The sequence below is a fragment of the Acartia tonsa genome, chromosome 12 (assembly GCF_053477335.1).
Source record: "Acartia tonsa isolate MP-2025a chromosome 12, ASM5347733v1, whole genome shotgun sequence".
In the NCBI taxonomy this organism is placed as follows: Eukaryota; Metazoa; Arthropoda; class Copepoda; order Calanoida; family Acartiidae; genus Acartia; species Acartia tonsa.
In genome coordinates, this window is record NC_137271.1 from 17,746,587 (window position 1) to 17,761,627 (window position 15,041).

The 15,041-nt window shown below is 34.8% G+C and overlaps 2 protein-coding genes across 2 annotated transcripts in view; one reads left to right on the forward strand and one right to left on the reverse strand.

Annotated features, from left to right (window-relative positions):
* The window catches only part of LOC145334096 (BCAS3 microtubule associated cell migration factor-like), a 71,071-nt gene that overhangs the window by 243 nt on the left and 55,787 nt on the right, over nucleotides 1-15,041 (forward strand). The window contains exons 2-10 of the mRNA XM_080179380.1: nucleotides 44-129; nucleotides 358-432; nucleotides 747-865; nucleotides 1,024-1,081; nucleotides 2,225-2,286; nucleotides 2,876-2,975; nucleotides 3,849-3,904; nucleotides 8,819-8,892; nucleotides 9,299-9,406. Of these exons, the coding sequence (XP_080035506.1) occupies nucleotides 69-129; nucleotides 358-432; nucleotides 747-865; nucleotides 1,024-1,081; nucleotides 2,225-2,286; nucleotides 2,876-2,975; nucleotides 3,849-3,904; nucleotides 8,819-8,892; nucleotides 9,299-9,406 (713 nt within the window). The 5' untranslated portion in view covers nucleotides 44-68. The remainder of the gene's footprint in view (nucleotides 1-43; nucleotides 130-357; nucleotides 433-746; nucleotides 866-1,023; nucleotides 1,082-2,224; nucleotides 2,287-2,875; nucleotides 2,976-3,848; nucleotides 3,905-8,818; nucleotides 8,893-9,298; nucleotides 9,407-15,041) is intronic.
* LOC145334019 (uncharacterized) lies at nucleotides 4,613-6,026 on the reverse strand. The gene is made up of 2 exons (XM_080179297.1): nucleotides 5,625-6,026; nucleotides 4,613-5,262 (listed from the first exon to the last, which is right to left on the reverse strand). Exons 1-2 carry the CDS (start codon nucleotides 5,876-5,878, stop codon nucleotides 4,740-4,742), a joined length of 777 nt encoding a protein of 258 aa, XP_080035423.1. The 5' UTR covers nucleotides 5,879-6,026; the 3' UTR covers nucleotides 4,613-4,739.

Genomic DNA, 15,041 nt, shown 5'->3' on the forward strand with positions numbered 1-15,041 from the left:
TAAAAAGTTAAGTTAAAATATTGAGATACTAAAACCGGTTTAGAAAGTAAACAAAAGAAAAATCCAAGATGGCGGATTCTCCGCAAATCAACAGGTCCAGAACAAGCCTTACTGATTCTCCTTCTACAGGTAACCTTGTCACAAAATTAATCATAAACATTTTGATTTACCTAACTTAACCTACAATAACCTATCAAAAGCTACTGTGAAAATACGACGAAACCCGCTATTTCGTTTTCTTTCTATGATCCAAACTTAGGTATATTTTTTGGTATAAGAGTGTGTTCAAAGACACTTATAATTGTTTTATGAATTATGAACCGTAAAGTGTTATTATTAATTTGTCATCATTTTTAGGGCGAACAAGGTCTGGACCGACAGTTGTGAGGCCAACCCAAGTTACGGAGCCTAGTCTTATGGAATCCGTTGCAGGTTGGATCTATAGATACATTTGTGAACTGAATTATTAATTGTCGGAAGATAGAAAATTTTCAAAAAGCGTATCCAACCAGGGTTTTAGGGGATATGCCAATGGAAAATAAATTGATATACATACCCAATGTTGATACACAAAATTACCCCTTCTGTAGTCCAACATTGGAAACAACCAATCAAAATTCAAGAAAATTGAATTTCTTTCCCTTTGGAATATGTCAAATTAAATATACGCTACTTATTAGATGGTTAGTTATAGCAGGAAATGATATAGAGAAAAGAAACTGAAAAATAACATGCTTCCTTTTTAGGTTTCATAAACGAGGTCCAATCCTACAACCAGCCGCACAATGATCCTAAAGCCCAGATTTTGTGGGCCAAATTTGAGGAAACTGACATCAATGACATCTCTATGTTTCCACAATTAGAGGTTAGTAAAATCATGATTCTAAAGGGATAAGACAATCCCCGATCAATAATGTTCACCCCAAATAATAAAACACAAATTTACTCCTTCTAATGATTAGTATAAGTGACGTTTGGACATTGAAATTATTAAACCTACCAATTGTTATAATTTTTTTCTAGGACATGAACGGAAACAGCCTACCCCTGCTTCTGGTGCTCGGCTATTCTCATGGAATTCAGGAAATTTAATTCAAACATTCACTTTCTAATAAAACTAGTGGCTACGCCCTTAGCATTTAGGGGTGTTGTATTCAAAGTGGCAGATAGGGGCCAGACAAATAGCTTAAAACCATTCTAAGACTGAGATTTAAAAATAGAATAGCCTAAAACTCTCACAGGACCAATGTGAAGCTTACCTCAAATAAGTATCCAATCGGTTTAGTAGTTATTTTAACTAAAAACCTTAATCTATAATACAAAGTAGAACGATGTCTGTCCGTCCGTCCCTTAAGATCTCGGTAACCACTGAACCGATCGGATTCTACTCTTCAGGGTATCTACCTATTGGTCCTGTGGTGGTTTTAAGCTATTTTCACCCCCAACCCCCCCAAAAAAACAAAAAAATCCCCCCCCCCTTTTTTTTGTAAGAAATATCCTTGGTCCTTTGTAGAAGATTCCTTTGTGGAATATTTCCTTTGTGGAAGATTTCCTTGGTCCTTCTTATTATTTTTATATTCTTATTAGAGGCTGGGGGCGAAGCCGCTAGTACTAAATAAAATAGGATATTTAAAGTAAAAATATGTAGGTAGGTATACATATCTTCCACAAAAGTATACATATTAAGGTTCCATGACAAACGCAGGAGTCCCAAACGTCGAAGTGGACAAACGCAGGAGTGTTAAAATATTAATTTAATTAAGTATTTCCATGCAGATTAGGTTAGGTTAAGTTATGAATGTACAAATAAGCCCTCCGCAGGGGTTAGGAATTTAAAAACCCATAAGAAGATGGTCTAAAATAGTTTAGGTTAGGTTAAGTGTCCACTCCTGCGTTTGTCCACTCCGACGTTTGGGACTCCAGCGTTTGTCATAGGACCCATATTAATTACAATACTATTTACTTATAAAAGCAACCATTTTCCTATTAACATTAAGAATAAAGCTTTATATTTCAATTTAAATGTAATTCTTTTTACTTACTTTCAGGAACCGTCAAGCTTTAGATTTTGAGTGGGGTAAAATAAGAGGTTTTAAAGTTTGAGAGGAGTAAAACTAAACACCCCTTTGTCCCCACCCGTGGACGTCTATACTTTATTATTTTTCAATTAAAACTAATTATTGTTTATCTCAAGAATGTTTTAATTATTTTTTGGGGGGTCTGTAGGTTTGGTGTATACAAGGATCTAGCGAGGCACAGCTGGTTCTCTCATGGTTTCATGGTCAGGTAAAGATTTATACAATATATGCATGTTACTCAAACGCCAGGTCCAACAACCCAGGATTACAAAGGGGAGCCAAATGTCTCCTTTTCTGTCCAAACACCCAGAGTAAAGTCGTATTAACAACCCTTTGATTGCACACCCTTTGTTAGAGAATTCCTGCATGGTAATGTTTCACGCCTCTTTTGGGCCAAGGCATTCCCTCTACTCTAACTATTAATGTTGAGCACCTGGCATAATAGCAATAGGAACTATTTTTAACGTCTTTAGTTATGACGCGGTGATAGGCCGAGATTCGAACCTATCACCTCACCGACAGTGGCGAGTTAGATATCATGTATAGTTAATAACAGTCTACTGTCCTTCTTAAAATGTTCTAAAGTAGCAACCCTAAGGGATAAGACAAGAGACCCCACATTGATATAAATTTCAAATGACCACTTTTTCTGTAAATAATAGTTCTTGAATGAAAGTTTGAATATCGCTAATTTGTACCAACCAATTAAGTTTTTGACCAAAAAAAGAGAAATTGTGTGGATAAAACATAAAACAAATGTAAAAGAAAACTAAAAATATCAAACATTTGTCTTCTAGGTAAAATGTATGAAGATTCTGCCAAGTCCTGATATTGCCAACACATTTTCTGATCCCTTCAACCCTTCACGTCCGATCATGGCAATCTGCGATAATTCAGGTAAATAAATCTTAGTCAAACTTTTAGATCCCTAAAAGATCCAAGTTCTTGATATTTATGTATTGTATACCTATTAATGGTATTTATTCGTGAACTTTACATATCAAATTGCTCTTGAGATGATTTTGTAAACAAGCTTATTTAAGACCAAAGATAATTGTACAAAAAACAAACGGTCTAGGGGGAACAAATGTACTTAGGGTAGAAACGTACTATTTTACTAAGAGACTAACGTAAACGGGTACAAATGTACTAGAGTGTATCCCTTAAGTAAAAAAAAACAGACTTATATTCTGATAATTTATATGCTGAATATAAATTGGTATTGATACGGGAAGGATCAATAAATCCCTTGTTGTCTATAAAAGTATACTAACTTATAGGTACCTAGTGTTTCCTAAATATTTCAGTATTTTGTACATTATTCCTTCTTTGTATTATAAAATAACTAGCGGCTTCGCCCCTAGCCTCTAGGGGCTTTGCCCCAAGAGATGGTAAAAAAAGTGTAAGGTGAAATTTGTAAAAAAAAATATTCCACAAAGGAAATCTTCCACAAAGGAAATCTTCCACAAAGGAAATCTACAAAGGACCAAGGATATTTCTTACAAAAAAAAAAAAAAAAATTGGGGGGATTTTTTTTGTTTTTGGGGGGGTTGGGGGTGTCCCACCCCCCAAGAAAATAGCTTAAAACTACCACAGGACCAATAGGTACATACCCTGAAGAGTAGAATCCAATCGGTTCAGTAGTTACCGAGATCTTAAGGGACGGACGGACAGACAGACAGACGGACAGACATCAAGCTACTTTGTATTATAGATAGGAGAACTTTTTTTTTTTAAGTATTAGGGTCTAAAATACTTTAATCACTTTAGGTGCTGGAACTGCGTTTATGTCAGTGGCATTTATCTCTCTTGCAACCGGAGAACAGGTTAGATACATTATTAATATTAGTATGGCAGATTTGATGATTTAACCTTAAATGGGCGATCGTGATACTGTATTGCCAGGTATAATAACCAAGGATAACTAAGGGAAGGGTTTTATTTATGTCCTTACACTCAGATAATAATGTCAAGTAACTTCCAACATTAAACCAACCCTTTATCGCACGACCATTTTGCTGTGTTTATGGGCCAAGGCATTGCCTCTACCCTTACAATTTATTGCATGTGTCTGATGATGCAGTACTAGGTCTTATTTCTAATATTTCCATACCTGAACTAGCAATGCAACGGCAAGTCGACATGTTGCCAATTTTGCTAATGATGTTTATTATGATTTTATCTTATTTTGAGTAATAGGTCACGAAGAGTATTTGATTTATTAGAAAAATACCTAGTGATTATATTGATGCTAATGATTTTTGAAAAAAGATAAAGATCTTGATCAATATAAGTACTGTTGTTTACTACATCTCTGGTGTATTTTCTTTTTCTGTAAGTCTCAGTTGAATCTTTTTCATGTAAAGTTGTCAGACAGACTTACACATATTATTGTAAATTAGCTTTGCATATCAAAACTATTTTGTTAATTCTAACCAGTTAAATTATAGCAAAAAAGGGGTTTTAAAATTAATTATGTTGTATGCGTAATATTTATATGTATTAATTGATATCCAGCTAAGTTAAGGAAAGCATTCATTATATAACATTTATTGAATAATAAAGATAAATTATACTTATGTGTATACTAGTAGTGTGAAAATAGATTTTTGCAAATTATAATATTAATAGGTATTTTTATATTCAAATTTTAATATCTCATTAAGAAAAATATTTAGTTCTTGTGGAGCAGAAAATATCAAGTATAGAATCAAATATACTTAGGGCGCTAAGTCCCAACCAGAGTCCCAAGGCAGAACCCAGATCAACCACCAGACTAAATTCATCATATGAATACACATCTGTCTGCTTGTTTATCTTCTCCTTCATCTTCAACTGCACATAAGATTCCTTCTGTCTGTTGTTGACATGCAGCATTTCTTTCAGCCTGATCCCCATTGTTATGCATGGCGGAAGGCATGCCTTGTATATCCCTAAGTCAAATTCCTTGACCAGCTTATAGCTTTCTCCTGTAAGTTCACTTAGTTTTATCTCGTCAGGCGGTATGATGCTCCTATCAGTTTCACAGGTCAAGCCAGGGTAGTGTGGGAACCAAGCTGGTAGACAATCGTACCAGTTCAGCATGTGTTCTTTCATTACATCCTCCATACATTGGCCATAGCTGGAGTTCTTCTTCTCATGATTGGCACAGGTTGAGCCTTCATTGATACTGGAGTCTGTTATCCTGAAATACAATTTTTATTATCAAGAATAATTTTCTTATGAGTATTTTACATATGAATGAAAATTGCTATTTCCAACTAATTTAAATTAATCATTAGGAAATTAAATTGTCAATATATATTTTAACTTGTAGTCAGTTAGTTATAAGTAGAATCAAAACTATTTAACATTCATACTTTTGCAACATTTAACTGAGAATTAAATATTAATTCAATAAGGTTACTTATTTTTCTCACACCTAAATAGTTACATGACAAATTCAGCATTACTCATCAATGCACATTTTTTATTAATTATAACTAATGTAATATTAAACCCATGTTCCCAACATCTTTATGAATTAGAACACAAACAAATGATCACCTGGTCTCTACTTCAAATGTGTATTCCTCAAAATTGCTTTCATCTACTGGACCAAATTCTATTTTTCCATTTTCCATCGCTGACAATCTTAGTTTATTATCAAGGGATGGATCAACTATGATCAGGGTACTCTTCATTGTAGTCTGAATCTTAAACTTTTTAGCATCCTGTCTCACTTTCTTGCAGAATCCATACGGGATTATGTAAACATCTTCTGTGTATGCTGTAATCCAATTTGTATCTTCTTCCCCCATAAAATCAGCACTGTATATTATGTCTTATCCATTATTCAATTGTGTTTAGACATATAATTGTCTGCAACTAAACTAGACTTACTTGAATTAAAGTTAAAGAATAATGGCCATTTTCCTAAATTGAGTGTAATTAACATCAAAAAGGTATTGTTGGAGATCTTCTGCAGTTTTATTTCCAAACATTCCCTTCCATGTGAATTGTGTCTGATACAATACTTAAATGTTGCAATTGAAGTTTGGAAAAAATCTTGTTGGAATAAAAACTATGCACAAACAAGAGCAAGTGATTTAAATCATATTTAACTGAAACCTAGAATGTATATGAAACAAAACACAACGCTGGATGGTTCTTTAAATCACTTGCTCCATGACCCCTTTAGATAGTTAGATATACTAAGTGAGTTGGTTATAGTCTATAGAGCTTATTTTCTAAAATTAAAGAAGTTTTGCATACAGGCAGTAGACTATTAAATTTTTGGGATCAACTGCAGTTCATGGTAAAATATTCCTGGTAATGAATATTTCCAAAAATCTATGAATTTTAAGGGCTCCTAGCTGCCAAATGGCTGAATGTACAGATCATGCCCGCACACTGTTTTAAGCGGCATAAGAAGGCCTTCAAAAAATCTGTAATAGCCAAAAATCATTAATGCATAATTATCTTGCAGTGCAGAGAAATGCGCAAATAAAGACCTTTTTTACGTGCTTTTTCTTCATTGAAGCTTTCCCTGTGCATCATTGGATCTTGGCTATTCCAGATTATTTTAAGGCCTTCTTATGCCACTTAAAATGGTGTTCGGGTATGATCTATACGTTCAGCAGTTTGGCAGCTCGCAGCCTTTAAAATTCATAGAATTTTAGAAATATTCGTTGCCAGGAATATTTTACTGTGAACTGCAGTTGATCCAATTTCTGACTACATTTACATTCTTGCAACAATGAAGCTGTTCCTTATTTATCTGTACATGGCCCATGGTATATCTGGTGTACGACTTGTACCCAAACTGCTCTGCCACTTTATAGTTGAACTGAGTGTCTTGGCAAATGTAAAAGATAGGTAGTTTGATATCTAAAGTAGGATCATGTCAATAACCCTAGTATTTCTTCTAGAACAATCATTAAATTTTGATATTGCTACAGCTACAGCTTGAAGGGAAAAGAATAACATTCTTACACAGAAGAGAAAAATCTAGGGAGATATTTTATTTCCGATGAAGATATAGTTATGAAAAGTTTGTATCTATTGGAGAGAGATTTAATATTTTGAAAAATCTTAGAACAAAAAGTAACTCTTTGAAAAATTGCTTAGAATTCATGAATATTTTTTCACAAATGGGTTTTCTAATATTTCATAAGATGGAATGGGGGGGGGGGGGGTGTAATAAAATTTTCAAAAAGGAAAAAAAATTCTTAATTGGATAATGCCGGAAAAAGTGCTGTTAATCAACATGATCCCTTGTAAAGATGTTGTAGATGATTGTTGAACAACTGGCTTCTGATTATATTTCTTTATTGAATTTTGAATTTGAAATGTAAACACACCCAGTGCAAACAGTTGAAATATAATTCTCAAAAGTTTTTTGCTTTTGCTGGTCATAAACGGCATTTTATGAATGTTACTGGTTGAATAGCGACTTTTGACTAATGGAATTTTTTTTATGTCTATTGAAGAAAGAAATGAATCATAAACAATTTTACCTACAAAACAAAAAAACTGTTGCGTAACAAGGATGACAACAACCATATGTAGTTTATAAGTTACATATTACACAGCCTGTTGGGCTAAGTGAAATGTAGAGATACAGAAAAATCATGATGATACACAAAACTACCCCTTCTGTACATTACGATTAGTAGTTGAAACAATTGGACAATCATTTCAATGAATTAACCAATCAAAATCCAATAAAAGACCCCAAAGTTGTGTTGCCAACGAATAAAAAGTAGTAATAATTAAAGTTTTTGGATTATTGTAATAAAAGCCATGTGTCCCTGCAACAAATTCCTTTTTCCTTATAAAGATATGTGGGAATCTTCACCAAAAAGTTCTGAAAACTAATAATTATATCTGAGGGACAGGTGTTATATATATAGCTTCGCTACAAGAAAATGAAAATATGTCAAAGCGTCCACTTATCCATGTTAGGTAATTTGTTAATTAAGTTGTTATTATTCAGAAAATTATATGTTAACAATAACAAATACGTATCTAGCCCAGGAAAGACGAGGACAATGAGCTGTTTATTACATTAGTCCCCAAAGTTTTAGAAATCGTTTTCATATTTGTTGGTTTAACCTTTGGGGACTTATATTGAAGTTTTATGGTTGGTTCATCAGGTTTAGTGTCTAAACGTTTTATCCACTAATTATAATCTACAGAAGTGGTATTTTAATGTAATTATAGGGGATGTGAATAAATTTATCGGCCATTGTCTTAACTCTTTAGATCCCTGTATCCTGCCTCAACATTTTAATTGCAAAGTCAATTTGGGTGGAAAATATTATTTCATTAATTCATCAGTAGCGCAGCTACTCCACAAGAAGGGTTTGTTCGTCCGTTTGTCTAGCATGGACGTTTAGCATAAATAGGTTTATGTATGAGCTGTTGTTAAAGATGAATATATGTATTTTGTCTGTAGATTTTCCTTACCATAGCCTGCATGTTTAAATGCATTAAATATACTTTTAAATTTACTTTTATATTATCTAAAATGACTACTTGTATTTAATTCATCTATAAAATGATTTCAAAGAAGCTTTATCAAATAACAAAAATAAAATAAAATAAAATGCAAATGTTTTTAGGTAACTACCCTTTTTTTTAATGTTTTTACTTTTTACTCTAAAAGCAAAATCGATATCTGACTATCTATTTTTCTATAGGTAATTTGTTTTTAGTTTATAAAATACAAAATTTTCTATCGTTTTCTATCTATCTAGGTATCCAGTATAAAGTTCAATAATGAAGTAGTGGACATCTTAGCTAACAAAAGAGTTATCTGTGTTGCATTCAAGTAAGTCCTTTTCAAGTGTGGTTTCGAAACCAATTAATATCCGCTGGATTAGAACCGGTTCCAAGTCTCACTGAAAAAAAATGTATTGAATCGTATTATACCTATCCAGTTTTTAACAATTTGTTGATGTGAAAACTTTTTAATTATCAAATCACAAGTAATGAAATCACGAATTTTTCCCTAAGTTTTTTAGTAACGTTTTCTTTTTCATTGGCTTACCAACCTAGGTGACTCTTATTGAATTTAGATTTGTTGGCTCATCTAGTTGAGCGTCCAAACGTTTCAACCACTAATTGCAATCTCCAAAAGGGGTAATTTTGTGTATCATAATTGGGAATTTACATCAATTTATCGGCGGCCACTATCTTATCCCTTTATATCCCTGTTATGATTTACATATATTTAGGGAAAAGGTGGCTGTGTTTTCAGCTTTAAATCTGCGTGAAAGATTCACCCTGACCTCTTGTTATCCTTGTCCTGGTGTCCACAGTAATCCTCTAGCCCTCCACTCCAGGTAAAGTTTCTAGATGTCTAGTTATACATCTATCTTATCTATGAAAGATCACCCTGACATCCTTCTATCCATGTCCTGGTGTACACAGTAATCCTCTGGCCCTGAAAAATGACTTCTATGGGGTCCTAACGATTGACCCGATTAAGAGAGAAAATGAAACATTTTATCATTATTAACGCAATACTTTAGATACGCATATAGATTAGTTTTTTACTGATTTATTGAGCTTGAACAATTAAAACTATGTTCCCGGCACTAAACGAATGCTCATTATCACAGATATATTGACAATCTAAGGTTGTTCTAAATTTTACTACGAAAATCTCTGAAAAAAGATAAACTTATTAAATAAAATATTCTCGTAAAATTATGACAACCATTTAAAATACATTAAAATTAATATTAACGTAAATCACACAAACAATTATATTAACCTCTCACAACCAAAAAACGTGCTAAACTGAATGTTTGCCGACACAGAATAGCATGATGAAATATTTAAACAACAACAAACGCGGCATATCCAAGAAACTGCGCTTCAAATGTCGTCGTTGTTCCAAGAATAAAACAACGAACGCGGCATCACCAATAAACTGCGCTTCAAATGTCGTCGTTGTTCTAAGAATAAATATTGTCTTTAGTTTGAAGCGAAATTATTATAAGTTTTACAACATTCCCGCCAAGGGAAGAGCTTCAAACCAGCTTCTGCAACAATTAGAAGATAGAAACTTCATACATCACTCAAATTGAAACATGAATCTCAACATCTTGAGGTATTAAACCAGGACTTAAGGAGTCCTCAAAATATAAACTGATCAACAAACACATAGAATTAAGGTATGTAACCAGAACTAATGGAGTTCTCATTAGGTGTGCGTTAAAGAAACAAATACAACCCACCTTTAATAATGTCTTCTGGAGGAACTCTTGTGAGATCTTCTTCTTAGAACTTCCTCATTGCTATTCAGCTGATCTCTCAGATCCCTTGGGAACTTATTAGGATTCCTCTGGGATAACACATGTCTAGCATCATTGTGCTGCAATCTCTTTAGACCTCTAGTATAGTCTCTTACAATTCTATTACTAGAGGTAGAACTGGAAGGTGTAGGCTCTGTCTCATTATCCTTCTGTCTCTCCCCAACAGTAACAGACACATCTCTCAAAACTCTTAGCTGCTTCATTTTCCTGAACTCTCTATTATTTAGAGCATCAGGATTATACCTCTTAAAAGTATTCATCCTAGCCTTTCTCTCCAATGCCCATTGCCTATTTCTCTCAGTATTCTTACCAGGCATAGCTTCATACACAGATTGGGCTAAACCCACTCTGTCCTCAGACTCATAAAAAACCTTATCATTCAAGAAATTCATTCTTCTCTTGGGTAGAATCCCCGATACAGAATCCTCAATCCTCTTTAACTGTGCTCTGGTATTATCTTCTCTCTTTGTTAAGACCAGATCCAAAATTCTAACACATGTCTTCTTTTCTCTCAATCTGAGTAGGCAGCCTCTCATGTAATCATATGCTCTGATGTGCTGAACCCAAAATTCACCAGCTTCCTTAGTATCCAGAGTAGACAGTTTAGACAGAAGAGAGTAGATATTAGCCGGATCAAGTCTTCCCCATTCACACAATGCTGGAATGATTTCACGACCATTTTGAGGTCTAGGAGACTTAATCTCATTCTTCAAAGCAATATCCACACTGAACTCATAAACAGAAGTGGAAAACTGGGGGCTTGGCTGAAGATCAATCTGTAGACATGGCTCACCAGAATCATCAATTACATATTCCCTCTTGAACAACAGATCATATCTATTGGCTAGCAAGTCTGGCCTTGGAGTTGGCTGTTCACACATATAGTCAGGCAGGTGGACTCTCTCTAACACAGCAAACTGATTGAAAAATACATGTCTGGCATGATGCAGATATCTTTCACCACCACATTGGGGTACAGGAATATTAGAATACAAATCAGCTAGATTCTCAAGAAGAGGGTTAAATCCAACTTTGATTGATCTCAGCAAATCTGCTCTAGTCTTAGCATTACATATTGCATCAGTGTCATCAATGCAAGTATTAATCAGAGCTTTAGCTACAAAGTAAGAGAACCAACAGTTGAATGAATCCTGAGTCATTCTCAAGGAGTATAAAGTCAAATCAGGATCAGGAAAGAGATTTCTAATCAGGGTGCCCATCAGAACCTGGTAAATTTCAACCATACTTCTAAGCCTTGCTTCTAAGTAATACCAGATAAATAAAGGTTGCTCAGAACCAGCCCATGCCCATCTTTGATCCATGAATTCAATACCAACTGGAAAGGGACTTCCATTGCAGACTACAGACAGCGAGAAAATATCAAAGCTGTCCATTCTGCATCCTGCAGCAACAGCTAGACTTCCCAGGTCAAAGGCCTTGAAATTGATACTAACTCCATAGAAATCTTCAAGAAAAGAGGTTAGTAATTTGACTTGATGATCTGCATTATCCATGTACACAACAGGCCTAGCTTTCAGGAACTCAAGAACTTCATTAGGCATATCACTGAATGTAAAGGTAAATGATTGGCACTTCGGGACATACTGATCATGGGTATCCTCTGGTACCCTGTCCCAGGGAAATTTTATGGTAAGGGTGGTTGTGTAACCATCAGAAAAGGTTATTCCAACAGGTACTTCAACTAATGTTTTGTCATCAGCATTGACTTCAACAGTATAACACTCCTTCCCATCTTTCTTGGCTGACAGAAGATCAAAATAGGCTTGTCTTGGTATTTTCACTGTTTGAATAAAGCATGGAGCATTGAGTGTATGGAAAAATGATCTTGACTGAGCATTGAGTGCATTATTCAGCCTGGACAGTGCAGAGGACAACTCCCTCTTACTGTAATCACCCATCAGGATCAGCATATGAGTCATTTTGTCTGGTACTAGTTGTTTGTTCATAACAGGCTGATTCCATGATCTAGTGTAATATTGATCAGTGTAGAGTGAGGTATTTAGTGGTGAACCTCTAGGTAGGATATCAGAGATGTTCCAGTTATCTTTGATTTTCAGATGTTGCTCATAGATTCTTAAACAGGAGTATGCACTGGACTCCTCATTTTCATCCTTAAAGATGTCAGACTCATCATAGAGTACATTTTCATATTTTTCTGATTTTTCAGAAAACAATTTTCTTTGGTAGGATTCAGTCAGAAAAAGCTCTTCTCCACCTAAATCCTTTGGGTCTCTGCTTTTCAGTCTTTCATCCAAATACTTTCGCTTTGAAATTGGATCTGGTGCAGACATTATAAATCTATTAAACAATCACATAATTATATTTAAAATAGAAATATTTGGTGTGCCGGGAATTAAACATAAAATTAACTATCTATCTTAATGATAAAAACAATAAAATTAATTTTATTTACATAGTATAAAATATTTTTATAAAATTACACATTCAATAAGTGATTAAAAGATAGTAGAGATGAATAAACACAAAAAAAAACATCCAGATTTACTTAACAGTATTGATACTTTGAAAGAATTCTTTAGAATTGAGGTTAAGATCTGTCACAGATGAAATAACACACACATCTCTTGGTGATCTCTCAACAAACCGGATAACACACTTCTTTCCAGAAGTGTTTGGATAGGAAATAAGGACTCCTCTTCCATTTTTGATGATATCTACAACCTTGCCTAACTTCCACTTCTCTAACTTATTATTGATGTTATCAAGAAATCGAAAAACAACAATATCCTCCATCTTCACTTCATCAGTATGGCTCATTTTGATAGGTTTAGGAATGAGATGGTGCATACGATCTAGAAGAAGTTGGTACCAATATGACTGAATAGATTCCAGGCGTTTTAAGAGATGAGTGGGGCATGATGATTCTGTCAGATGCATCGGTCCTTCAATAACTCTATTGTGTGATCTGCCAAGTTTAAATCGGTTTGGTGTGAGTATATCCCACCCAAAGTCAGCTGAATTAGATTGGTCAGCTCTTGCCAGGGGTATATCATCTATCTCTGATGCCATCTTGCTGAAGATTGTTTCCCATTGTATGGGGGTAAGAGCAATATCTGTGTTGATAGCTGATTTATTAAGCATGTCCCTGAGGGTTCTAATTTTTCTTTCAACTCTTCCTCTTTCCATATGGCTTTTAGAAGTGGATGGATAAACTTCTATGCCAAGGGACTCCCGTAATTGATGATTAGCATCACGCAAAGTGAATTCTACTTTATCCAAGCTTGTCAACTGTGTGCCCTGGTCGACAAATAGGCATGAGGGTACTCCATGTCTGCCAGAATGCCTTTCAAGAGCCATTACAACATCTTGGGTTTCTAATCCTTCTAGTACTAGGATACTAGTTGCAGATGACAAGAGACATACTATGACTAAAGCATAAATTTTCACTTCAGGTTGAGACCTTGTAGACCGAGAGTTTCTGAAAGGCTTTGATTTAAAGCCATATACTATGTCACACATAGAGTGGTAGAAAGCAGGTACTATTTGATATCTAGATTGAGGATGGTTACCCATTTCTAATTCAAGCGTTTTCTTCAACAGCATACGGCAGCGAGGGCAATTCCTGCGAACTTCTTGAATAATCCTCCTTGGATTATTGATGGGAAATACATACTTCATTAGCTCATTTAACGTGGCTTCATTTCCAGCATGCTTCCTGGTCTTGTGGTGAATTTCTATCAATAATGAAAAGAACAAGTCAGAATCAGCTGATACAATAGGTAACACACCTTTTATCATATTTCCATCAAAAAATACTTTGAAGTTTAGGTCTTTCTGGATTACCTCGGCATCTGCTGGGATTCTTCCATGAGCGTAGAATATACCATCTTTCTCTTCGTAATCCTGCAATTTAACCTTATTTAGTTTTGACAGCAAGATACAAGTTTCAATACGGAGAAAATGATTAAAAGATTCAATGCTGAGAATCTTAAAGTACTCAGGAGGAACACCATTAGAAGCTGCTATAGCAGAGCACTTTTTACAATCCTGGGACTGATGGAGTCCCCTGCTCTGATGGGCTTTGTGTTTGACTGACCAGATGAAGTCAAGTACTTTAGTCATAATTCTTATTGATTTAGAGAATCCATTCTTAATTACATCAATAGGTGATGTAGAAACCCTGCCGGCTTTAGCAACGAAAGAATGGAAATTGGTATTACATGAACATTCTAGACAATGTTGAACTACATTTGAGATGCCAAAGCATTGCTCTATTAGAATCTGGCCATTATGTTGAGGGCAACCACTACAATGCATTGAGGTAGGAAAAAATTGTAGTGAAGCAGAGGAAACTTGTGCCGAAGGAAGTGGAACTTCAGGAAAGCATTCCTCATTAAGAAGTTGGCTCTGTGTAGCAGAGAGTTGTATGTCCAGGAATGTAGTTTTAGGCATTGATTTCTTTGGCAACTTCATCCATGGATAACCTGATACCCACAAGGAACCACTTGAGAGGTCTGATGGCTTTAAAGAAGATGGTTTTGTAATCATGTCTGCTGGATTCAAAGAACCATCAATATGATATAAAGGTATAGATTCCTTTGTTCCTACAACTGCTTCAATTAACCTTCTGATTTCCATGACTCGATTCAGACAAAAGAGTCTAAGCCTCTTGTTT

Excerpts from the sequence above, each read along its gene's own strand:
- LOC145334019 (XM_080179297.1), bottom strand. The coding sequence starts at position 5,878 with ATGGGGGAAGAAGATACAAATTGGATTACAGCATACACAGAAGATGTT. Across the intron at positions 5,263-5,624 it reads ACATTTGAAGTAGAGACCAG|GATAACAGACTCCAGTATCA; the intron begins GTGATCATTTGT and ends ATTGTATTTCAG.